Source organism: Sorex fumeus, unplaced genomic scaffold, assembly GCF_029834395.1.
Source record: "Sorex fumeus unplaced genomic scaffold, SorFum_2.1 ptg000051l, whole genome shotgun sequence".
In the NCBI taxonomy this organism is placed as follows: domain Eukaryota; kingdom Metazoa; phylum Chordata; class Mammalia; order Eulipotyphla; family Soricidae; genus Sorex; species Sorex fumeus.
The window spans coordinates 31,760,328-31,786,428 of record NW_026606108.1 but is presented as its reverse complement, the minus strand read 5'-3'; the positions used below and the strand labels follow the sequence as shown (position 1 = coordinate 31,786,428).

Genomic DNA, 26,101 nt, shown 5'->3' with positions numbered 1-26,101 from the left:
ATATTTTATATATAGTTACATATATGCATCAAAATTATATTTTATGTTTAAAAGTCAATTCATAACCCTATTTACTGTATGATGATATTGGTCTTGATAGCTGAACAAAAATCATTTAGACCCAGTTGTCAGTCAGGACTCAATTTATTGCTGACATTATCACTCCAGGAATCAGTGCAAGCCCAGATCATCCCATTATCATAGAACTAATAGTGACTGATTATACTGGAACTATCCTCCTCCTGTCCAAACCTTCCTGGGGTAGATCATCTATCTCTTCACTACTCCATTCAGCTTTACAAAGAAACTCTGAGGCCATCTGGTCCCAGGGAAATAGTCATTATGTACCCTAAGTCTGATCCCTCCAAACAATAGTTGTAATAAAATGCCATGGAAAATCTTTGTTCAAATTTATGTTCAGCATGTCTCCCCTGAACTTTATTGTCCCCCTCCGAATGGCACCACTATCTGTGCAACCAGGGTATAGGTTCTCAAAACTTCTTTCTTTTTCTCTGAGTTATTCTTAGAACTGTTACTGTTACTGTTTCTGACATACCAAATGTGCGACAGGTAGCTTACCAGACTCTGCCATGCAGGCAGGACACTCTCAGTAGCTTGCCAGGCTACCCGAGAACATGCGACAATAGAGGTATTGGTGGTGTTGGTGTCCTCATCAACATGAACTTGGCCATGAGCATTGATTCATTCAAATGTCTAACATCCTGAATCAGATGCATATACTTGAATAGATGTGGCTCATTGCTGGCAGTTTCTATCTTTGTTGTCCATGCACCAACATCCAACTATGATGAAGAAGAAATTGAGAAGTTCTACATGAAGCTGGATAAATTCTATAAAGAACACACCCTCCACAATATCATTGTTGGTGATTTTAATGCCAAGATAGGACCGAGAAGATCAGCCGAAGGACTCCACATTGGGACCCATGGCCTAGAATGGAACGAATAGCACGAGAGACTGTCTGAGTTCATCATGTCAACCAAGATTATCCATGGTAACTCACAGTTCCAGAGGCCGAATCTAAACATTGGACATGGGAGTCTCCCGTTGGACAGTTCCACAACAAAATTGACCACATCATATTCAGTTGACGGTTTTGCCTGACCAATGTCGCTGTTGTCCCAAAATTCCGAACGGGATCAGACCATGGTCTTCTTCATGCAAAATTCTACTTCACAGAAAAGGGAGAAAGGGCTGAAAAGTTTAAGAAGAGAACTCCCAGAATGACCACTAATTGGGAACTCTTTGGCACAATTGCAGCAACATTGGCATCGATGAAAAATACAATCGACTGCTTCAGCACCTCCATGATTGTGTGAGGAATGCCGAGAGAGAGAAAGCCACAAAAAGATGCCTGTCTTCAGAAACTCTCAGCTCATTTGCCAACGTGACTTGGTGTGAGCTTCAGGCAACCACAAGCTAATGTCTGAGATCTCAAAGCAGTGCAGAGAAGCTATAAAGGAAGACCTCAAAGAGAGAAAAACAGCAGTGCTGGAAGATGCGGCAGAAGCTGGGAAAAGCATTCACAATGCCCGCCTGTTCTTTGCCAACTACAAGACCAAGATGACTGTCCTCTGACGTCCTGATGGATCTATCACATGTTCTAGAAGGGCAATGGAGAAGATTATCCATGACCTCTACTCGGATCTCTTCGATAGCCACATCCACCTGCCCATATACCAAATTCTGCAGAATGGATATGTCATTCCCAATGTTCTCCCTTCCGAAATCCAACATGCCATTTCATTGGTAAAGAAGCAAATAGCACCCAGTCCAGATAGGGTCAAACCCAAACACCTGAAAAATATCCTATCAGTATTCATCAATACATTGGCTCGGCTCTTCACACACTACCTATCTGAATGCAAGGTTCTGTCTCAATGGAAAACCAGCAGGACCATTCTGCTGTACAAGAAGGGAGACATCCATGACATTGCCAACTATCGCCTGATCTGCCTTTTGTCTGTCATCTACAAGCTGTTCAGTTGAGTCATCCTGAATAGGATTGGCAGAACACTATATGAAGGACAACCATGCGAGCAAGCCGGGTTCTGAAAAGGATTCAGCACGATCAACCATATCCATACAGTGACCAAGCTCATTGAGGTTTCTCAGAAGTTCAAGATGCCACTCTGTTGTTCATTGATTTAAAGAATGTTCATTGATTTAAAGAAGGCCTTTGATTCTGTTGAGACTGAAGCGGTCATTGAAGCCCTAGCCAAACAGGGCATTCAAACTCAGTACATCAGGATCCTCCATGAGCTATATTACGGATTCACTACCAGGATCTCACCATTCTAAAAGGAAATGATCATCGACATAAAGAGAGATTTCGGCAGGGCGATAGCATTTCACTAAAACTCTTCAGTACCACCCTCAAGAACATCATGTGATGACTGGAATGGGAAGGAATGGGAGTGAAGATAGACAGTCGGCAACTACACCACCTCTGCTTCACTGATGACATCGTTCTAATAACACCAAACATTAGCCAAGCGGCACAAATGCTGGCCGGCTTCTACCGTGAGTGTGGAAATATTGGACTGCAGCTGAATCTCACCAAGACAATGTTCATGAAAAATGGACAAGTTACTGACTTTCCATTTGTTCTCAATGGAACAAACATGTCTGAATGCAGCAGTTATGTGTACCTAGGTCAATAACTCAATGTGACGAATGACCTGGCACCTGAGTTGTGCAGGAGGAAGAGAGCAGCTTGGAATGCCTTCAAGAGCATGGAAGAAATAGCTAAGAGGACAAAGAACTCTGGCTCTGGGCACATGTCTTTGACTCCACCATTTTTCCTGCATTAACATACGCCTCAGAGACCTGGGGCCTATGAAAACAGGATGAGAACGCTATTTGGGTCTCCCAAAGAGGAATTGAAAGAGCTATGCTTGAAGTATCATGCTTCACTCAAGTGAGAGAAGGAATCTGGAGTTCCAACCTCTGTCGACAATCTAGAACAAATGCTGTCTCATTTGCCAAGGCATCGAAAATCAGATGGATTGGACACGTAATGCAATTTGAAGACGACCTCTAGACTAGAGCTGTTACTGACTGGATTCCACGGGACGTCAAAAGAATGCGTGGCCGCCCACGTATGGAATGGTCAGACTTCTTCATCAAGACCCCGAATGAATGGTTTGAGGCCCTCGTGTTCCTGGAGTGAGCATATGCCATTGGGCTACACTATCACTCGACAGGGACAGATGGAGATGTTGCTGGCGCCCTCGAGCAAATCGATGAGTAATGGGATGTCAAGTGATCAAGTGATTCTTAGAACTGCTTGCTTCTGTTGCTCCCACTGTCCTAAGTTTTCTCTCTTATGGATTCTATTCTGACCGTAACTGTCCTAACAGTTGTTTTTGCATTTCTGTGGGAGAGATCTTTCTGAAATGTTCTGGATTAACATGTCATAGTCCTGCATAAGACTCTTCAGTGCCTTTCTGCTCCCTTCAGTGGAGTTTGAGTCCCTTCCGAACTGTCCCATCTACCACTTCAGATTCCTCTCTTCATCTCTTTACTTCTGACCCTAAGTCACTAAACAAGATTTCATTTGTATTTTCTTTCCCTCATTGCCAAGTCTTCTCCCCTTAGCTTTATTCTTGGGGTTATCTCTGCCTTAAACTCCCTTTACATGCCTCACCACCTACCTTAAATGCCTCACCACGTACTTTTCCTCCTTTCCACCCACACTTACTCTCTTCCCCGACTGCTCTTCTCTCGCCTTTCTCATAACTGAGTTAGGTGTTCTTCACTCTGTATATACTGTAGTGTCTAATAATTACCCAGTGTATCTGCAACATGAAATGCAAATGAGCACCCCTTGATGACAAAGGTACTCATTTCTCTGTTTTCTTAGTGCCTGGCACTGGAAAAGCAACCAGTCATTTCTGGCTAAATGAAGGAGTGGAAGCAAGGGTGAGGGTGGGTAAAGGGGGGTGGGTGACTTTCAGATGTGCCAAATAGGCTTTTGACTTTTAAGCATAGTGTTTTCATAGCAATATATCTATTCCCATATGCCTGTTCATTTTATCATTTATACATAATTGCTGTGTTATATGCCTGATAAAGATATATTCTGCATTTGGTTTTTAGGTTAAAGCCATTCACATCCACCGCGACATGTTCTCAGTTCAAAATGGCTTGCTGACACCAACACTAAAAGCTAAGAGACCTGAGCTGAGAGAATACTTCAAAAAACAAATAGAAGAGCTTTACTCAATCTCCATATGAAGTTCAAGGAAAGTTCTTCTCAGTGTAATGGACTGTGTAGCAATATTATAGTTACTCCTGAAAGTAATGAGTCAGCTTAATGGTGCAGCTGAAAGTGAATAAGTACATGACCATATGACAGCCTTTTCCTGTCCCGAGAGGTCTTTAACAATATTTTCTCTATCATCACTGAGTACACTTTATTTTTATTAAAATGGATTGTAGTGAGCTGCTAAAATATTGCAAATGGCAATGTAAAAATCAAGACTTTTCTCAAAAACTGTGTACCACTAAAAGTAATATATTCTCAATGTTCACAGAACTATTAAACATAAAGAAAAAGTAACTGATATATTGTACTTAATTATTTGTGGAATAAGTAACAGATACAGCAAATACATAGACAATATGGACTACCTCATTCAATAACTGATTGTCAAATTGCAATGAATTCAGACTTAAAAAATTAAAAACAGATGTACAAAATCATGCTAAAACAAAACATGATAGCTCACTCTCTAGAATTTGGATTCTTTAAATATGACAATCCTTATTGATGTGAAAGTTTTCGAATTTTTACTTTCATCCCTGAAAAATATAAGTTCAGATGTTATTAAAACAACTGTGATGCTAACACAGCACTTAACAAAATATTTTAACACATTTTCTCATCTATTAATTTCAGTTAGAATTCATAAATTACATAGAAAAATATAACACAAAACTCAAGGATATGGGGCCAGAGCAATAGTATAACTGATAGGATGTTTGCCTTTCACATGGCTGACCCTGGTTTGATCTCCACCATTGCCTATGGTCCTTTGAGTCAGTCGGGGGTGATTTCTGAGTGCAGAGCCGAGAGTAACTCCTGAGCACCACCGATATGACCAAAAAAAAAAAAAGTTAAACAAACTTGACATGATAATATCATATTCATGGACTTCTGACCACAATAAACTCTAAAGGATATCTTTTGACTCTCTTGTTGAAAGGACCTTTGGGGAAAATGGAGAAGAAACCCAAAATTATTTCTCAGTTTGGGTAGCAATTAATGTATTAATATTCCTCACTGGCTTGTACCAGTATTCTCTTCTTAATATGTCCATGCCACGCGTGAAAAACTCAGTATAACTATAATTCTGAACAATTTCACTTTCTTGCAGTAACACCATCGGGTGTTATGCATATTTGGAGGAAGAAATGTTAGTTTCAAATAAAATAATTTTTTAGCAATGTAACTTTGACAAGCCTCTTCAAAATACCCCTAGAAAGCTACTTAAGCCCATAGATGTTCTTGGACCTAGGAGCCACTAGTCTTATATAATTAAAGCCAACATGGACAGCAATTCAGTTTCAAGCTACCGATTGTACATCTGATGGAGGAACAGTCCCTAGGACAATTCTCTTCAGTAAGGAGAAGACCCTGAAGGCAGAGGTGAGGTACTGTTCACAGAGTAGAGAATCTTTCCACTACAGTAAATCTGAGCTGTTAAATAAATTCTGTTGGTTAAAAACTGCATCCAGCCACTGGATGAAACTACATCAGTAATATACAATTATTTTATTTCTAGAAAACCACAGTTTTTTGATGGATTTATTCAATAATTTACAGTTGCCTCTGGTGCATTCTTTCTTCGGATCCATCACTTGTACTTACAAATTGCATTTTTAGTAAATGAGCCAGTTCTATGAACATTAATTTTAAAGATTTCAAAATGGATACTAAAAATGTCTGAGGACACATTTATAGGACATTAGTGTTTTATGTTTACTATATGTTGAGTAATCAAAAGAGAAAATGCTTAACTGAATTATTTAGACATACTGTTTCAAGGTGGGCTGGAGCGATAGCACAGTGGTAGGGCGGTTGACTTACGCGCAGCCAGCCCGGCCAAGCCGGGTTCGATTCCTCCGCGCCTCATGGAGAGCCCGGCAAGCTACCGGGAGTATCTTGCCCGCACGGCAAAGCCTGGCAAGCTACCTGTGATGTATTCAATATGCCAAACACAGTAACAACAAGTCTCAAAATGGAGACGTTACTGGACCTGCTCGAGCAAATCGATGAACAACAGGAGGACAGTGACAATGGACAGTGTGTTTCAAGGCAGGTATTTTTCCATTTCAAAAACAATGGAACTGTTACCTGTAATCTTTCCATTTAACTAAAGTTTCATAGTTGGCTTTGTTTCCAAAGGTACAGGGTAATATAAGCAATCTAAAACAACAATTTTACTTGACTCATGCCTCATAGTAGTTAGAAATGAAAAGTCATGGACAATTGAACATTTCTTCTTTTTCTCACTTTAAACTCTTTGTTTCCACTAGTGATCCTGACCCACGTGAAAATCATCACATAGGGGCCAATAAATAGGTTGTGATGAGAGAAACAAACGTTGGCCCCAAATATGTTGCATGTACGTTATTGATTTCTCTGTTTAACGCCACTAATTTTTTAATAAAGGAAAATTAAACAATATGTGTTAATGAAAAAATCCTTCTTCAGATTTCCCATTTTTATTCTGGGGAAAAGTTTATTTCTTTTGGACCATTGTAGAAAAAGGTTATTATGGATATAACACATTTATATTCCTCTTGGATATCAGTTCCTATTTATGTCTAATGAAATCAATTTCTAAAGCATAAACATGTTCTTAAATGTTTGGTCTTTTATCTGTTACATTTAATATGCTGGCAATCCTCATAGTTCACAAATTAATATTTATATTATAGGATATATACTTCTTTCCTTTCATGTAAAGGATATATTTATATTATATTCCCTTCCAGATGAGATAGGACTCTGACAAGGTATAATGCATAGGCTTAGCTCCACATATTAGAAACTTCACAAACTCAAAAACCCAAGGAGTCAACATACCATGTCTTGCTTATATGAGCAAGTTAATCTATTCTTCTATATTTAGGTAAATTTGCAAGCATGAGAAAAATAGACATTCCCATTACTATTTGTATAGTGAGGTTATATTATAACCCCTTAATTTTATTTTATAACCATACAATAAACCAGTGCTTTTTCCAATTAAAGAAAATTAATCATTCTTGAAATGGAAATTTGGCTTAGTAGTAGAGATCATGCCTCTTACATAAAAGGTCCTGGGTTAAATCCCTGGCAACACATGTGCACACACACATGCTTACATATACATACATGCACACATAGACATGTGCATGAAGAATTCCTTATTTTCAAAAATACAGAGCACCAATGTGATATAGTTTAGAACTTAAAATACTGTGAAATGAATGTAAAGAATGGGGAAATGTATTTCTGCATGAAAACAGACTACCTAAAGATTTGCTTAATATCTCAGGAAAAAAATGAATAATTATATGCAATTAATTTTTTTCCTGTTTTTATTTTTAAGAAAGCATTTACACACAAAAAATTATCCTAGTAGTCTGAACTTCCCCTTAAGTATGTTCCAAGTTTGTGTGAACCTAGTATTCAATGCACTAAAAAAGGAAATTAGCATTCAAGTGAAGAAAAAGTCCTAAATGAGAAACTCTTCAGTTAGGACACATGAATGGTTATAACCTATAGCAATACATAAGTACCTGAAAGCATTTCTAAACATAGAACCAAACTCAAAAGATTTTCATGAAGTGCAGAAACTATTAAACATTCATTTGATTGATTAGTCAATATTTTATTGTTATATCATCACAAAAACTGCATGGGGAAATGCATATTTTTTTTAAGAATTGCTTATTTCAATTTTTTAAATTGATATTAAAAGATTACTTTTAAAATATGCATAAATTATCTTCATGTAATTATATTTTTAGTTTTATTATGGTAGCATGCATATTAAATATAAAATGCATTTATGAAAACTTTTGTAAAAAATAAAGACTTCTTTCTCAAAGTTGTATACAATTACTGCAAGATATGTATTTATAGAGCATAATCCTATAATGCTAGTAAGTTTGTTATTTAAATTCTTTGAAAACATGACCTCATTATACCACCTTATCTTATCCTAGACCCTCTCTCTCAGAAGGCCACCCAACCCCCAAAACTTGATTTTTCTAGAGAGGTTTTCCTTTGCTTTATACATTCCCTATTACCATATGTGTCCTAGATTCATATCATTTTTATATTTTTAAGAGAACACATTTTTCATAATGATGATTTTGAAAGAGTGTCCTTTAAGTCTTTTACCCACCAGCAAGTTACGGGTCTGGAGAGATATTACAGTAGGTAAGGTGCTTGTCTTGTATGTGGCTAAGCGGGATTTGATCCCTGGCACCCCATATAGTCCCCTGAGTCCTGCCAGGAATAATCCCTTAGCACATAGCCCAAAGAAAGCCTTGAACACTGTCAGGTGTGGTCCTAAAACACAACACACATACACACACACATACACACACACATCCACCTGCAAGTTAACAGATACATCTTCCTTAAAAGTGCATACCTAAATTATGCAAATTATCAGAGATAATTTTTATAATTCATTACTAAATCATGCAAATCCTACTTCTCTCATTGCTTTTAGTTTCCTTGGAGTCATTCATGTCTTGTCTGGATCATTACAGTGCCTTTCTTAGTCTTCCTGGTTATACCTCCAGCTTCTTCAAATTTCACCGTCCTCGTTTTAGTCAGGGCATTGTTTCTAAATTGAAAATCTAGTCGTGCTACTCTCCTGTTTAATATTCCTCTGGTGACTTCCCATAGTTTCCAGAACAAAGTTCAGACTCCCTGATTCAGCACACAGGCCTTAGCTCTCTTCTGCCCTTCCCCCATGAAGCCTTGGCTCCAGTCATACCAACTATTTTGTATAGTGCCTTAAAAACATCATGCATTTCTGTTTCTCCCATGGCACTGAGTCCCCTTTTCTTAAAACACCCAGTTAATTTAATCTCCTCCCTTCTGTTCAATTCCTAAATCTTAAAATGAAGCTCAACAATCCTTTACTGCGAGAAGCTTCTCTCATGGTTAACTTATTGATTGTCCCTCTGAGTGGCCTGATGCTGCCACAGGTGCAGGTGATCTGGTGACTGCTCAAGAAACAATTAAGAAACAACAACAAACGCTGGTCCTTTTTAGATGTTGCATACCACTAATATTATAATATCTGAAGTGACTTTCCTTATGCCACTGATTTTTTCCATTCTTGTCAACTAAGAAATACTGGTTTTCAGTTAGATCCTAAAAAACAATCTCTTCAAAATTTTGAATTTATTTCCCCCCTGAACTTAGTAGCTCCATGATCATTCCAAATTTGATCAAATCCATTTCATGACTCAAGAGAAATGGTAGAAATTCTGAGTCTTGAAATTCTGAGAATTGATTTAAATGAAAGAAAACATTCAAATGAATACTTAGGGTTAAATGTGTGCAACGATGTTTGTGTATTTGAGAATGGAGTTAGGAGAGACAGCTGAGCTGGAATATCTCTACCAACTCTACCAAATGTAACTCATCCAACTGTTCCTTCCCATTTTATAGGATGACTCTATGTGAAGCTTTTAAACAAAACAACTCTTTCTCATTCCTTCCCCTAGCCTTGCTATCAAGGATTCTGGGCTCTTTTCCTTGCTCCTTTCCTGCATGGGAACATAACAAGTGTACTAAATAAGTATCAAGAGACTCATGACACCTGTGCCAACCACCTTGCATAATGAACGTCTTTAAGATGTGATTTCTTCAGCCATAAAATGAGGGGTAAACTAGGTCATCTTCTCAGAGGTTCAAGAAATCACAGGGAAGACCATTCGTGGTTTTCAGACTTTATATGTTAACTCCTATAAATTGTTACCAGATGGCATGAATCAGTATAGTAACAGAGTTTTAGGGAACAGGGTTACAAAAGGGCAGATTCACTTGTGTTTTAAGCTGTTTTCCTTTCACTCGGTATTTCTTTAATTTCTAAGCTGACTTTCCAAATGGCCTTAAAGAATCAAGTTTTTTCACATCTTTTGCTCACAAAGGGAAAAAGTGGAACCCAGAGACTTGAAACAGTGAACTAGAAACTATCACATATTATGAATGTGACTAAACAAAGTAACATCCAAGTGTATGAACAGCTTTAATATGCAACAAAACTGATTTTTTTTAAACTGAGATTCTTGATCAAAAGACCATTTCTAATTCACTTCTGCATCTCTAGGACCTTGCCTAACTAGAGTAAGGAGGTATTGATTCAGTGACAATGCACTATCTAATCAGGTAAGAATTCCTACTGTCCTTTACAAAATTAAGTTTTAATGATCACATTATTCTCATTCGTTCTAACAAGGAGGTTTAAAAAATCTTCATGAATTTAAAAAATTGTGGATGAAACTATTATACAGATACATGCGCACACAATGTTGGTGTATTACTGAAAAGCCTGAGGTTTTGTAATTTTGTCTTTGGAGGGATGGAGGGATGGCCCTCCCGTTGATCGTCGATTTGCTCGAGCGGGCCCAGTAACGTCTCCATTGGAGACTTTGTTGTTACTGTGTCTGGCATATCGAATACTCTCGGTAGCTTGCCGGGCTCTCCGAGAGGGGCGGAGGAATCGAACTCGGGTCGGCCATGTTGGCCGCTTGTAAGGCGAACGCCCTACCCGCTGTGCTATTGCATTTTTAATGTCATGAAATGTCATTTTTGACCTGACATAGGTCTTTTGTTGTTGTTTTTTTTTGTGCATATTATCTGTATGAGATGAGGCCAGATGGTTCAAGCTGGGTGGGTGTCAGGGAGGTTATCCCTCCCGTTGGGCAGAACCCCAGGGCACTAGGAAGGAAGCCATGTTGGAATTCTCTTCCTTTACTACAAAAGCTGCTCAGATGACTAAGGGTGTCTACTTGTCTTTGGAAAGAAACTGCCTATAAAACGTCATTCATATGATTGGTTTGATTCACAAATACTAAACCACTCCCCACCCCACCCTGCCCCCAAGTAATTTGTGGCCAGGGAAACAAGCTGATTGCTCAGGTGGATGCTTCACTCTTCTTTGATCTTGGTGCTGCCTCTGTGTGCTGCAGAGATCCAAAACCCCACCTTTAGAGTCTTCCATTAATATTGTGATAAGGAGAACTGCAGAGAACAGCAGTACTGCGTGTTGGGCCCATCAGTTGAGAATCAAGGGCAACCACCTGGACTAGGAAAGCGTTTCCAAAAGCTTTCCCTTAACTTGAAACAAGTAGCCCGCCAAAGGTCATCAATGATCACTGCATACCCTAGGGGGCAGTGCCATAGCCGCAGGGTTACTGCTTCTTCCCAGACGCCCTTGCGCGGCTTGGCCAAGATAAAAAGGCAGGAGCACGGGGAGCCGCTCCAATCCAGCGCCGCTGGGCGTCCACCTCACCCGGTTCCGTAGGCTGCGCCTAGACTCCGCCCCGCACTGACCCGCCTCGGCTCTTCAGCGAAGCCACTTGGCCAGACTTTTTCCAGGGTCCAAGGACCCCCCCAGACCTGAGGGTGGAATGGCTGTGTGGCTCCGGGCCTACACCCGCAAGAAGCGGGCTGGCCAAAGGCTCAACCTAACCCCGACGCCGGACCTCGGCGCCTGGGCCAAAGCGGAGGAGGCCCCGCCGGGCTCGGGCCTCAGGGGGGCAGCCCGGGGTGAGCCCGCCGATCCGGGAGGGCACAGGAAGGGCAGGGCGCGGGAGGCGGGTGGACAGAGAGCCCGGAGGGCGGGGACCCCAGGGTTTTCGCCCTCAAACGTCTGACCTCTGGCCTGCAAGGAGCCGGCAAGGGTCGAGGATTGCGGAAGATCTCGGAGAAAGCGGAGCGGAGCCCTCAGGAAGGCGACGGCTCAGCGCTGCTGAGGTGCGTCGCCCTTTGACCCCTTCAAATACTCCTTCAGCGCTGACTCTGCCAAGAGGGGCTGTGCCGGTGTCGCTCTGGGAGCGGCTTTTTGGGGTGGGTTGATTGGTTGGTTGGTTTGAAGTAAAGGCTGTCTTGTCAAGATATGCAAAAGCAAGTGATGTTAAAATCTCCAGAAAAATCATTCGTACCATCAGCACCCCCCCATTCTGCTTCTACTTTTCTTCTAAGATGTTCCCAAAGAGCCTTTCAGAAGCCGAACAGTGAACAGGAGTCAGTCATGACCGTGCAGACTAATCGTGCTGTTTGTTTACCAGCCCTCAGTTAAGATTTACCAGAGAGAACAGCCTGGAAGAAACCAGCGCCAGGGAAGAGACTGAGGAGAATGCCGCGCTGTCGAGTGTATGTATGTGCCTCCCGTGATCCCCGACACACGGAATCCCCAGTGGCACCCCACAACTCTGCATATCAGTGTTCAGTAGAGATGTTATAGCTTTCTAGAAATGTATTTTTAAGAACCTTTTTAACAAATAAACGAACATTTTTCTGGTGTCATTAGTGAAACCGTGAATTTTTTTATTCTGGCATTTTCATTTTTTCCCCCTTGACAAAGGAAAAGATTCATTACTGTCAAAATAGCATATAACTTCTTGATCTGCTATAGTTAGTGTAGATTCCTTTCTATGTTTTTAAAAGTAGGAATTGAGAGACCAAGATTTTAAAAACTGTAGCTTGTCTGACATCAGAAATAAATTTGATAATTGTACTGTTTTAGCTTTCTTATTCCTCTATAAATTTTTTTTAGAGTGGATGAGAGCGGTTTCAACAGAAGGCATTAAATTTTTTTAAGCAGTTATGTTTTGGGGGGAGGGGATTGCCTCCCAAGCAATGCTCACATATGTCACTTCCAGCAAAGGCCAAATAATTTAATTTTCATTCCAGCAATCTGATGCTGCTTAGGCCAAACCTCACGTGGGCATGAAGTCCCTAGGAGTGGTTGACACCTCCAGAATCATACCTGGTGGTGCTCAGGCATGAGGTGTTGGGTATTGAATTCAGTGTCTTGTGCATGCAGAATATGTGCTCCTGAACTTTGAGTTATCTTCCAGGCCACAAAAAAAACTTTAAAAAAAAAGTCTTTTACCCCAGATCTTAAGTGTTAAGTGTTCCTTATAAATGACTCAGGTTCTGCCCCCCATCCAAATATTTAAATAGCTTCTTTTGATTTTTACATTTTTCAGTGCCTTTTTTTAAATTTTGCAGATTGTTACTCTGTATATTCCTCTCATTGAGTTATCTTTAAAAATATGGAGGGTATTTTTTATTTTTGTTTTGTTTTGGGCCACACCAGGCAATGTGTTGTTACTCCTGGCTCTGCACTCAGGAATTATGCTTGGCTGGGCTTAGGGGACCATACAGGATGCAGGGATCAAACCTGGATCAGCTGAGTTGCAAGGCACATGCCCTATCTATTCTGCTATCACTTAGACCCCTAAAAATATGGTTTTTATTATCTGCATAGTGTTTAGTCTTATGGACAGATACAGTGTAATTTGTAGGGGGTGGGGTGAAGTTTGAGCCACATCAGTGAAGTTCAGGCACTGCTCCCAGCTAAGTGCTTTGGTGGGTGTTGCTCCTAGGGGATCATATGAGGTGGGACAACAAAGGCCCCTGCACAGAGAGCATATGCTCAACCCCATTGAACTAGCTCTCTGGTCTGAGATATGCTGTTATTTTATAACTTTTCCTATGGGTTGTGCATTGAGATTGTATCCAAGATTTTGCTGTTGTAGATATATGTAGACATCCTGATGGAGAAGTTTTGTATCACAAATCATTACCCTAAGATATATACTTTGCAGTGCATCAAGTGTTAAATTGTATTTTAAAACTTCTGTTTTTGGAAATTGTAGCATCTTACTTGAACATAAAAATATATATATATTTGGTTGATTAAAAATACTGTATTGTGGGGCTGGATGAATAGTACAGTGGGTAAGGTGTTTGTCTTGCATGTGACCAACTCAGGTTCTATTTCTGGTATCCCATGTAGTCTTCTGATCCTGTCTAGGAGTAATCCCTGAATGCAGAGCCAGGAGTAACCTTTGAGCATCATTGGTATGGCCCCCAAACCAAAACAAAAGTAATATATTGTTTTACTTTCCATTATTTGAAAGCTGGTACAGTTGTTTTTTGTTTTTGTTTTTTCATTTTATTGACCACTATTTTTTTGTCTTTTATTTTTGGACCACACCTAGCAGTGCTTAGGGTTTACTCCTGGCTCTGCATTTGGGGATCACTCTGTTGGAGCTTGGGGGACCACATGAGGTGCTGGGGATCAAACCTAAGTCAGCTTTGTATAAGACAAGCACCCTATCCACCATGCTATTGCTACAACCTGCCTTTTCTGTTCTTTTTTTATGAAATATTCATTGTATATTGAAGATGGACATTTGCACACATGCAAAATATTTTCATCTTTAATTTTATTTCTGATATTTTAAGTTTATTAATATTTAGTTTTTATAGTTGGTCTGAAAAAAAAAGCCCTCCTTCCATAGGTGGTCTGAAAAAAAAAAAAGCCCTCCTTCCATAGGTGGATCAGAAATATATAGTTACTGGTTGATCCAACATTATTTAGTTGGCAAGTATATTGTTGACTCCCAAAGATAGGCCCTTAATATTATATTTTCATATTTATTTTGTTTTGGGGGGCCACAATTGACTGTTCTTTGGACTTACTCCTTGCTCTCTGCTCAGGAATCATTCTTGGTGGTGCTCAGGGAACCATATGTGGTGCTGGAGATCAAACCCAGGTTTGCCGCATGAAAGGCATAAAGATAAGGAATAAAGGCACTTGCTTTACATACTGTACTATCTCTGTGGCCCTTAATATTTATTATTAGATGTAATATTTAATATCAAATTACATCTGTGATATATGAATCTGTTACAAATATGAAACTAATTTACAAAATCAATATTTGTTCATTTTCAAAACAACCAAATCGTTGTTGTATTATATAACAAAAATATTCAATCTCATAATTTGTACTATGTCTTTAATTTTTATTTCATATAGGAGTCAGAAACTGATGGCCTCCAGGCTGACAGTAGTTTATCAAATAGTGATCTAGTATCAGGTAAGACTTTTGTCGGATGTCAACTTCTTTTTTATAATCACAAAGAAACCATTTGTAACTGCCCCTTTTTTCTGAGTGGAAGAAGTGTTTTTGTCTTCTCCAAAGTGTTTCTTTATGCTTGTGCTCTGGGTTTCATTCTCAGCAGTTAAGCACACACCAGTAAATATGAATTTTAATTTGTGGTAACAGCTGCAAAACAGATGGACTTTAGTGTAATTGAGTTTCTTTGGAATGATTTGGAATGACTTATAAGACAGATTGGATATTGAGATCTGAAGAAGGGAAGAAATTGGCTATGCAAAGAAATGATTAAAGAGGACTCCATAAGGTGAGAAAAAAAAAAGTGAGAGGACCTGAGGAATAGCTCAAGAAGTAGAGCATGCACTTTGCATGTGTGAGACCCTGAATGTTTTTTTTTGTTTTTGGTGGGGTGGGGGCACACCCAGCAGTGCTCAGGGGTTATTCCTGGCAGGCTCAAGGAACCATATGGAGTGTCTGGGATCTAACCCAGGTTGGCCATGTATAAGACAAGCACCCTACCTGCTGCAGACTCTCCGGCCCCAAGACCCTGAATCTGATTCCCAAAACTCAATGCCTTCTAGCATACCACCAGGTGTGGCTCAGGTGACACCCAGGCACTTCATGACTGGGCTGAACATTGTCAAAAATAGCTTCCAGAGCATTTCCCTACCCACAGGTACCACTGCAGGTAGCCTTTATTTAAAAAAATAATCAGTTAAAAAAAAAGAGACCTCTTGTGATAAGGAATAATAAAAGTTTGAAATGTATGTGAATTAATCATAGCTGGCCTAATAGATCCAAGAAAATATAAACAACAAAACTGGGGAAAAACAAAGCAAAACCTGAAGCTAGGTGGGCAAACCAAAAAACAAACTGATTTACACTTTTGATTAAAAAAATCAGAGATATTACATATTCTTAAAGAAATGAGTATAAATATTATTGACAATAGATGAGTTTGGGGAAATATTTAAAAGTAGCAATTCATGCTTTGTTCCCTCCCCCAACATTGTGTAGCCAGACAACAGCTTGTTTTTTGTTCGTTGCTTTTTGGGTCACACCCAGTGATGCTCAGGGATTACTCCTGGTTCAATAATTCAGGAATTATTCCTGGCAGTGCTTGGGGAACTATATGGGATGCTGGGAATCAAACCCAGGTAGGCCATGTGCAAGGCAAATGCCCTACCTGCTGTACTATTGCTCCTATCCCAACGGCTTCTTGTTTTTTTCACTCTGGCATTCCAGAAACATTGAAGCAGAGAGTTTAGACTGAGAAAAGCTAAACACGTCAAAACAATGCTAAATAAAGCAGTAAGAAATAATGCAATGCTAAAAGTTAGCAGTAATGGGGCCAGAGTGATAGTATAGGAGGTAGGATGTTTGCCTTGCATGTGGCCAACCCAAGTTCAATCCTGGCACCCCGTATGGTCCCCCAAAATGACCAGGAATGATCCCTGATCAAAGAGCCAGGAATAAACCTGGAGCACCACCAGGTTTGGTCCACAAACGAACAAACAAAAAATAGCAGTGGAGTGCCAGGAAGAAAGGAAAGGGATTAAGTAAAGTCTATATAGTAAGTGATGAAACCCACAGGTCACTTATTCACTCAGGGCAATTGCATCAAGTAGATTGAAGGATTTCTCTTTTGGAAATTTTTCTGCCAGGAGAAGACCTATATCTGGCAGTAATTACATGGTCCTGTCTATTTTTCAGTAAAAACCACCATTTACAAAGTCCTTCTCATGAATCTAGAGTTCTTTTGATTTTATTTTTTAAATTATTTTTTATTTTCTAACCTTATTAAGCCATCACTTTAGTTACAGACATTCAGTGTTCCACCACCAGTTCCATCAATTCCACCACTATGTCCACCTTCCCCAAACCATTATTTCCAAATTTCCCAATTACTGCTTAAGTCTGCCACCATAGCAACCCTAAATTATTTATTTTATATTGCTTGTTATAAATAATTTGCTGAAAGTATGATAAAAAAATGTTTCCTTAGATAAAAATTAGTGAAGATTGTTGGAGCCATTAAGTCCTTATATAAGAGATTACTAAGATGTTGTGTAGGTTAAGACTTCTGTGTTTATATTTGTTAATCAAGATTGGTTGCTTTCTACATTATATCCCATCCAATCTGATGTGTGATTCCTGGTTTATCAGTTGTAGAGTTTGAGAGTTTGCTCCATGGTGTCCAAAGTTTTTAGCAGAATGATAAAGTTGGAGTTAAATTTTTACCTAGGTGGACTAGATGGTGGCTTAGGGGCATGTGACTGACTGCTGGGGCTTCTGGCAGTACAGGGAAATGGGGGGAAGTGACCCATCTTCAACCCCGTGAAAGCCTGGAGATTTCAGTCACAAAACCTGCATACCTGAGTTTTTCAATGGATTAATTTCTTGATGAAGCTTGTCCGAGCAATGGAGCCTGGCCAGAAGTATGAAGGTTTTCAACTGCCAGGGCTCTGTTTGGGTAGACACTGGGTTCCCCCCTACCCCGGGGTATCCCATATAACTCAGCCTTTGTGTGGGGTCTGGGACAAATTCTGTCCTTAATTGATATTTTAGTGCCTCATTCTTGAACATTTGAAATTTATCAGGCATTTAAAGCATTTCAGGGGCTAGAGAAATGGTATTGGAGTTAAAGTATTTGTCTTGTGTGGCTGATCACCCCAGTTTGATTCCTGGTACCACATGTAGTCCCCTGAGCAATGCCAGGAGTAAACTCTGAGCACCACTGGATAGGCTCCCATAAAAATGAAAGACATCAGCAATGTTGATTTTTCTAGCCCATGAATGCAGAAAAATTTTCTGTTTCTTTGTGGGTTATTTTTTTCCATTTTCTTTCATTAGTGTCTTACAGTTTCAGTGTAATCTTTTTTACCTCCTTGGCTAAATTTATTCCTAGGTATTCAGTCTGTAGTTGTAATTGTAGATGTAGTTGTAAATGGTATTGACTTCTTTTTGATATTTCATTTTTCATGTACAAAAACAAATTTTTGTACACTGCTTATTCTCAGCAACTTTACTGAATTTGTTCTGACAGTTTTTTTGTGAAGTCTTCAGGGTTTTCTTTGTGAAAAATCATGTTATCAACAAATAGTAACAGTTTTGATTCTTCCTTTCCAGTTTGGATGATCTTTTGTTTCTTTTCCCTGTCTGATGCTTGAGCTAGGAGTCCTATTATTATGCTGAGTAAAAGAGAAAGAGTGAGTGAGCATCCTTGGGGATGGGTTGCAGGGGGAACACCCCAGCAGTGTTGGCTCTAAACTTCTATCAATCCTGGTGGACTGAGTGGGCAGGGAGCCACACGGGATGCCAGAGATCAAACCTAGGATGACCATATGCAAAGCAAAGCCCTATCCACTATACTATTATATTACTCTGGTACCTGATAAGCTTTTATAAGTAAAAGGTCTTTACATTTTTTAGCATACAATTGCATCTACATTAGTATAAATTTGAATGCTTAAAGTTATGATTGGGCTGGAGCGATAGCACAGCAGGTAGGGTGTTTGTCTTGCACGCAGCCAACATGGCCGACTGGAGTTCAATTCCTCCTCCCTCTTGGAGAGCTCAGCAAGCTACTGAGAGTATCTGACCTGCACGGCAAAGCCTGGCAAGCTACCCGTGATGTATTTGATATGCCAAACACAGTAACAACAAGTCTTATGATGGAGACGTTACTGGGCCTGCTCGAGCAAATCGATGAACAATGGGAGGACAGTGATATAGTGAAAGTCATGATTCTGTTTTCTATAGAAAAATTTTATCTTTTTTGTTTGTTTATTCAACAGGACTAAGTTTGCAGGATCATAATTCTCTTCTGAACTGTTCTGCCATGGACTCTTCTAAAGAGAGTTTAAGTAGCTTCCCATCACCTGAAGTCTTCCGAGGATCAGATTATTTTGGTGAGAAAGTAATTTTAAGCATCTGTTAGTCCACTACAGAAGTTGTATATTTGCCTAAAATTCCCTAGTGAGTAATGTTTCTTTTGAGAGGAGTACTATCTTCCTCAGTGTATCACCATCTCCTGCCCATTGTTCCTGTGATCCATGCTTACTCATATAGGACTATAGAGCAAGATCCCTAAGATCACAGAAGGATGAAGAGATTTATATATATGTATAATACACAGCCATAGGGCTGGAGCAATAGCACAGCAGGTAGGGTGTTTGCCTTGCGGCCAACCCAGTCGACCCAGATTCGATTCCTCCACCCCTCTCAGAGAGCCTGGCAAGCTACCGAGAATATCCCACCTGCACAGCAGAGCCTGGCAAGCTCCCTGTGACGTATTTGACATGCCAAACACAGTAACAACAAGTCTCGCAATGGAGACATTACTGAGCCCGCTCAAGCAAATTGATGAACAACGGGAAGACAGTGCTACACAGCCATAATTAAGTTTTGTAAATAATGTATATATACTTGTTGTTTGAACTGTGAAATATTTTTATTTCCTGTTCTTGTCTTAGAGCAAAAAAAAAACACACCAAAAGTAAACAAAACAGTGTCAAATGTTATTCCCTGCTTAAATTTTCTCTACAAATTGTTATTTATATATTCACTATACCTACAATTAGGAGATGTCAGTTAATGATGGCATATTGAATGCATGCCTTCCTCCACAGCTTTCTCAAATGTCAGAAAATGGCCTTTTGAAAAAACACATTAGGGTAAAAATAATTGAACAGACTTAGACATAAGGTTAGGAAAAATAGCAAATGGTCTGACAAAGAAGACCTGAGAAAGTCAAGATTTAAATCAATAAGAATATCTCAGAAACAAGTGAATTTGTACTGCAGCATCCCAGAAAAACTTGAAATTTGGCAACATCAAATACTTGTAAAAGGATATGGTAGGAACATGAAAGATGAGTAACTTCTTTTCACCATCAGCCCTGCCACTACTTAGCACAACACTATACACTTAGGGAAAAAAAAACCTATCTCCCAATTTCTTCCTAGAGAGGAAAATAAAGGACTGAACATATATCAAAATTTATAAAATTATAAGAACTCTTTACAATCAGGATACTCTCTTGCCTGACTAAGGGACTTGACATACTTTAGAAACCTCAGGAAGACTGAGAACAAAGCTGGCATTTTGAAGTAGAATACAAGCATTCCCCAGAGCTTCTCACTAGCTTAACTACCAGCTAAGTCAGTAGGGACTACCCACAGTAAAGGCTATAATTCTCTTTTACCTGTCTTGGAGAACCAATGGGACCAAGATATGAAGAATAAAAATATTGGGTTGGAAGTAACATCTACTTTTAAAAGCTAGAATACATGTTTTGCATGTGGAAAGCCTGGGTTCAGTTCCTCAAACTGCATGTTCCTCTGAGCACTGCCAGGAGTGACCACTTAGAACACCAACCTTGGAGTAGCCCCTTTGCAAGCAAGCAAGAAAGGAAGGTTGGTTGGACTGGCATGAGGATTTGAGGATTCCAGAATCTTTAGTTTGGTGAAGATTTAAACCTGTATAAGGATAGCCAGAATCTATATGAGAGTCTGATTTTTGTCTGTGTTTGTTTTGGTTTTGTTTTATTTGTGGGTCTTACCAGGTAGTTCTCAGGACTTATTCCTCGCTCTCTACACTCAGGCTTCAGGATAATATTTATCCAGTTTTATTAACTTTGAGATTACATCATTGAAAAAATATAGTGAAGTAGAAATAGTTTTTTAAAAATTTTCCAGGGAGAACATATGGTAGTTAGGATATACCAGAAAAGTAATAACATTTTTATTATAACTTGCCATCATAATGTCTATAATGGATACTGGTCTGACTAAATATACAGTATTAAGATTTAAGGCTATGGAAAAGTAGAGTGAAGGGTTGGAAAGGCTAGCATGAGAGATGTTAGTGAATAACCTCATCATTCCGTAGAGGGATGTCAGTAGAATATGTAAAAGTGACAGTAAGTAATAGCAGCATGTTATTTAGTGATGGGTTGGTTAATGGTACTTAGGTGTACATTTTATAAAATATATAAAAATATAAGAGCCAGCTTCCTGTATGTGCTTTTTTTGGGTGGGGGAGTAGACTTGGTGGTACTGAAGGATTATTCCTGGCTATGCACTCAGAAATCACTCCTGATGGGGACCATTTGGAGGTGTGGGGAATTGAACCCAGGTCAGCTCCATGTAAGAGAAGCATCTTACCCACTGTACTATGGCTCAAGAGCCATACTTTTTTACTGAGCAAACATTAATGAAAGAAAGTGGATTAGAAAATCAAGTAAATCAAATATTTTTGATTATGCTAAAGGCATTAAGGTTTATCTAATGCCAACTAAAACCTTCAGAAACCATAATCTGGTATGGCTAGGCTCTTAAGTTAGTGGTAATGGAGAGGTAACCTGCTTGTGTATTGTTCAGAGTTTTGTGCTATTTCTCCTGTTTGTTTTAGATTGGGCATGTCCCAAGTTGGAAGAACACATGTTATGCAAGAATTCTACTCTTCTGGATACCAGTAAAGCAGTAGCAATAGAGAAAGCACCATTGTTTCCAAACCTCTCTGCAATTTTAGGTGAGTTTTGCATTCTGGTTTTCTATATGTCATAGGGGACACCCTCAGCTACATTGTAAAGACAAAGTAATTTTTTTATGTAAGAGTACTGCTATTTATTCAGCCACTGATTAGGCTGATTGAATTGGGCATAAACTCCACCTTACTTTTTTTCCCCATTTTTTATAATTTTATTTATTGAATCACCATGAGAGCAGTTACAAAGCTTTTGTGTTTAAGTCTCAGTCATACAATGAAACACCCATACCTTCACCAGTGCACATTCTCCACCACCAAAAACCCCAATATACCCCCATCCCACACCCTCCCCTTACCTGTGGGGCAGATGATTTCCACATTACTCTCTCTCTACTTTGATTACATTCAATATTTTGACACCAGACCCACCATTATTATTTGGGATTTTACCCCAACACTCAGATCTGCCGAAAAAGCAACAGTAGACAATTTGTTTTCTGTTGCTGGTTATGAATAACATATGATGTTGCGCAGCTGCAGTAGTGGCCATGCGGTTTTGAAATTCCGAAATTTTAACCATTAAATCTGGAGGGATTTCTAGCCAAAACCTGCTGGGTTCTGAGATTTGTTTCTGAGTCTCTGGGATCATGGCCATTAAACAGCTTGATCAGTCAGAGGGACTGTTCATGGGCGGCGGACTCAGGGTCTTGTTGGGGTGGGGAGGAAAGGGCCGGCTCCACCCCCATCCCATGAGGCCCTGCGTGTTTTGTCACTGAGGGCCCAAACCTGACTGTCCAGTGGCCTCAGGAGGATGGTGGCCACCGGGCCACCAGGGGGAACAGGCCAAGGCACGAAACCTATTTTCGCCTGGGGTGGCCCATCACCAGTAACCTACTGCAGGAAACAGACGCATTTCTGCCAAAAGCCATTGGGTTCTGAGATTTGTTTCTGAGTCTCTGGGATCATGGCCATTAAGCAGCTTGATCAGGAGCCAGAGAGGCCATTTGTGGGCGGCAACTCAGGGTCTCTTTGGGGTGGAGAGGGAAGGGCCGGCTCCACCCCCATCCTTGAGGCCCCATGTGTCTCGTCACTGTGGGCCCAAACCTAACTGTCCAGTGCTTCTGGAAGATGGCAGCCACCAAGCTGCCTAGGGGGAGCAGGCAAAGGGACCCTTTCCCCCCTGGGGTGGCCTGGCGACAGTAACCTACCGCACAGTCTAGACATATTTCTGCCAAAAGCCACTGGGTTTCAAGATTTGTTTCTGAGTCTCTGGGATCATGGCCATTAAGCAGTTTGATCAGGAACCAGAGAGGCCATGCCTCAAATTATATAGCTGAGCCGGAGGTGGTTTGTGGATGTGTCTCCCACATACCTCACTATTGGATGTTTACTTTCTTGGTAACTTTGCCCCAAGTTTTTGAGATCTGGCCAAAGGCACAGCAGCAGTTTTGGGGTATCTGGAAGTCTGAGGGTGCCATCAGGCTGCTGATGCACTCACCTCACAGGTACAGATTGACCTGCTTGCGGCACCATACCCCCAAAGTATTTTTCTTTTGAATGGTTTCCAAGTTAAGTTCATAAATTAGGGTTATCTTTGTGTATATCTAATATCTAATAGTAGCTTAAGCATGTATAGATTTACTTTAATTTGGTTTGGGGGCTACTATCCACAATGTTCAGGGCTTACTCCTGACTCCATACTCCTCACTCCTGGCTGTGCTCAAGGTTCCATGTGCAGTGTGAGGGATTAAATCTGAATCAACCATGTGCTAGTCAAGTGCTCTACCTACTGTACTCTCTCTCTAGCTCCGATTTTTTTAAAAATGATTTTTATTTTGAAGTAAGTTTAGACTGTCATAGAGTTGTAAAAATGTCTAGAGGGTTCCCATGTACCTCTCACCCAACTTTCCGTAAATCTATTCTATATAACTATATAGGATGCCTTTATATTATCTGTAGCACAAACATTATCACTAGCTATTACGATAATGGAAATTTAGAATTCACCAATATAAAACTATTAATGAAATTATATACCTTATTCACATTTCACCTAGTTTTCTACAATATTTTTTTCTGTGTAAGGATCCTATTGAGGATCCTGCATTGCATTTGATAGGTATTTCTTCTTTCATCTACTGTAACTTGATAATTCTGATTCTATTGCTGTTCAGTCATTTTGTAGAATAACTCTCATTTTGAATTTGCATAATGTTCTCCCTTGTTTTAAATAGGTTGTACAGTTTTAAATAATGCCACAGAAATACTGCTGCTTTCTTTATAGGGAGGCTATGTTAAGGTGTGTTAAGTATTACCATGATTCTACAAGCTGTAGTTATACAAAAAAAAAAAGTTCTCAGGAATGTTTCACAATTTTCTCATCCTTCCTTCTATTCTGATCCCATTTTCTCCTTATTAGTATCTCTTTCCTATCCACCCATTTAAGTAATGTGTCTCAAGATTATGGTTTATTCTTATACTTCTTTTGCATAGATGAAACAATGTCTATGCAATTTCTATATTCTTCCATGAAGAAAAAAAGTTATTTTACTTTTCTTTTTCTACTTAATATGTACTTACTGGGATGGGAGGTAGTTCATCTGGCCAGTGTGTATGCATGTTTTCATGCTGAAGGTCCAGAGTCAGTCTCCCATGTCATTAATCTCTCAAGCACTGCTGGGAGCTACCTCTGAGAAGCACATTGAAAGTAACCCTTCATCCTCACCATGTGTGGCCCCAAAACAAAAAAAATATGTACTGGAAATTACTCTGTATACAGAGACCTTTCTCTCATTTTTTAATAGCTGTATCAAGGTTTAAATAGAAATTTCCCTCATTTTTATAGTTGAATTGTATTTTAATTCAACTATAAAATATGGGTATATATTCATTTAATAAGTTACTCTTATGGTTTGATATTCATATTTTCTTCAGTGTTTTGCAATCAAAATGATTCAATGAAGAAACTTGTGATATACATTTTGATTTTATTATTTTTTCAATATTCAAGGTAGATTCCCGGAAATAGGATAACTGGCTCCAAAGATAATTGGACACACATGAAACAGGAGTGGTAACTTTATTTCACAGGATTACTGTAAGAAGTAATTAAATAAATAGATGTAAAATGACTTAAACATTTTTAAAAAATTAGTCTGAAAGAAGTTAGTAGATTCCTGCATCTCTAAAATTTTACAATTTTGTTTTTTTTTTTTTTGGTGGAACACACCCAGCAGTTTTTGGGGACTACTACAGCTTGTCTCTGGAGTTGCTACTGATAGTGCTTGTGGGACCATGCAGTGCTGGGATCAGACTTGGGCCTTTTGCATGCAAAGTGGGCACTCAGCCCCTTGAGCTATCTCACTGATCTGTTTCACTTTGGCATTTGGATGACCTAATTTAGGAGGCAGTATCATGCTAAGCGAAATGAGTCAGAAAGAGAGGGATAGACATAGAAAGATTGCATTCATCTGGGGAACATAAAGTAACAAAATAGGAGACTAACACCCAAGAGTGGCCGGGATTAGTATCAGGAGGTTTGCTCCATGGCTTGGAGGCCAACCACACATGCTAGGGGAAAAGGGAGCTCAGTAGAGAAGGGAGCACCAAATAAAGGATATTGGGAGGATCCTCCCAGGATGGGAGAAGCATGCTGAAAGTAGACTATAGACCAAACATGATTGCCACTCAATGCCTCTTTTGCAAACCACAACACCCAAGAGGAGAGAGAACAAAAGGGAATGCCCTGCCACAGAGGCAGGGTGGGATGGGGAGATGGGAGGTGGGAGGGATACTGGGATCCATGGTGGTGGGAAATGGGCACTGGTGGAGGGATGGGTATTTGATCATTGTATAACTGAAATCCAAGCATAAAAATTTGTAAGTCTACAGCTGTACCTCATGGTGTTTCACTAATAAAAATTTAAAAAAAAAGAAATAAACGAACACAGTAAACCAATACAATTATAAAAGCAATTTTTTTCCACAGTGTATTTTATTTTATTTTACTTTTGGGTTTTGTTTTTGTTTTTGAGCCACACCTGGAAGTACTCGGGGGCTCTGCATTCAGGAATTACTCCTGGAAGGCCCAGGGAACCATATGGGATATGGGGGATCGAACCCAGGTTAGACACGTTCAAAGTAAATGCTTTGCCCATAAGCTGTACCACTATTTATTTTATAGGAAACATTTATTTTTTTCCTCTAGAGTGCTTTTAGCCCCTAGTCTCAATTTGAATGATGTATTTCTAATAGATTTCTTCCCTCCCCCTTTCCTCCCTCCCCCCCAGGTACCTCTTCAGAAGACTACCAGAAATGCCATAAAAAAATGTAAGAATTAACATCCTTTGTATTAATTTGATGTTTTGCTTTTCTAAACCCTGTGATCTAATAGTTACATATAGATATGATTGTTAGTTAACAAATT

General features: G+C 39.6%; 2 protein-coding genes and 1 long non-coding RNA gene across 7 annotated transcripts in view; all 3 read left to right on the top strand.

The window, feature by feature from the left end:
• The window catches only part of ACSL6 (acyl-CoA synthetase long chain family member 6), a 67,289-nt gene extending 62,409 nt beyond the window's left edge, over positions 1-4,880 (top strand). For all 5 annotated transcript variants that reach the window (XM_056124239.1, XM_056124240.1, XM_056124241.1 and 2 more), the window contains one exon: positions 4,123-4,880. In XM_056124239.1, the coding sequence (XP_055980214.1) occupies positions 4,123-4,260 (138 nt within the window). In that variant the 3' untranslated portion in view covers positions 4,261-4,880. The remainder of the gene's footprint in view (positions 1-4,122) is intronic.
• Positions 4,881-5,477: 597 nt separating this feature from the next.
• On the top strand, positions 5,478-6,710 carry LOC130032721 (uncharacterized). The gene is made up of 2 exons (XR_008793880.1): positions 5,478-6,073; positions 6,344-6,710. It is a non-coding gene; the product is annotated as an uncharacterized LOC130032721 (long non-coding RNA).
• A 4,966-nt stretch (positions 6,711-11,676) lies between these two features.
• MEIKIN (meiotic kinetochore factor) overlaps positions 11,677-26,101 on the top strand; it is a 76,691-nt gene continuing 62,266 nt past the window's right edge. The window contains exons 1-7 of the mRNA XM_056124757.1: positions 11,677-11,815; positions 11,956-12,022; positions 12,337-12,421; positions 15,102-15,162; positions 18,981-19,094; positions 21,598-21,717; positions 25,965-26,004. Coding sequence (XP_055980732.1) covers positions 11,677-11,815; positions 11,956-12,022; positions 12,337-12,421; positions 15,102-15,162; positions 18,981-19,094; positions 21,598-21,717; positions 25,965-26,004 — 626 coding nt within the window. The remainder of the gene's footprint in view (positions 11,816-11,955; positions 12,023-12,336; positions 12,422-15,101; positions 15,163-18,980; positions 19,095-21,597; positions 21,718-25,964; positions 26,005-26,101) is intronic.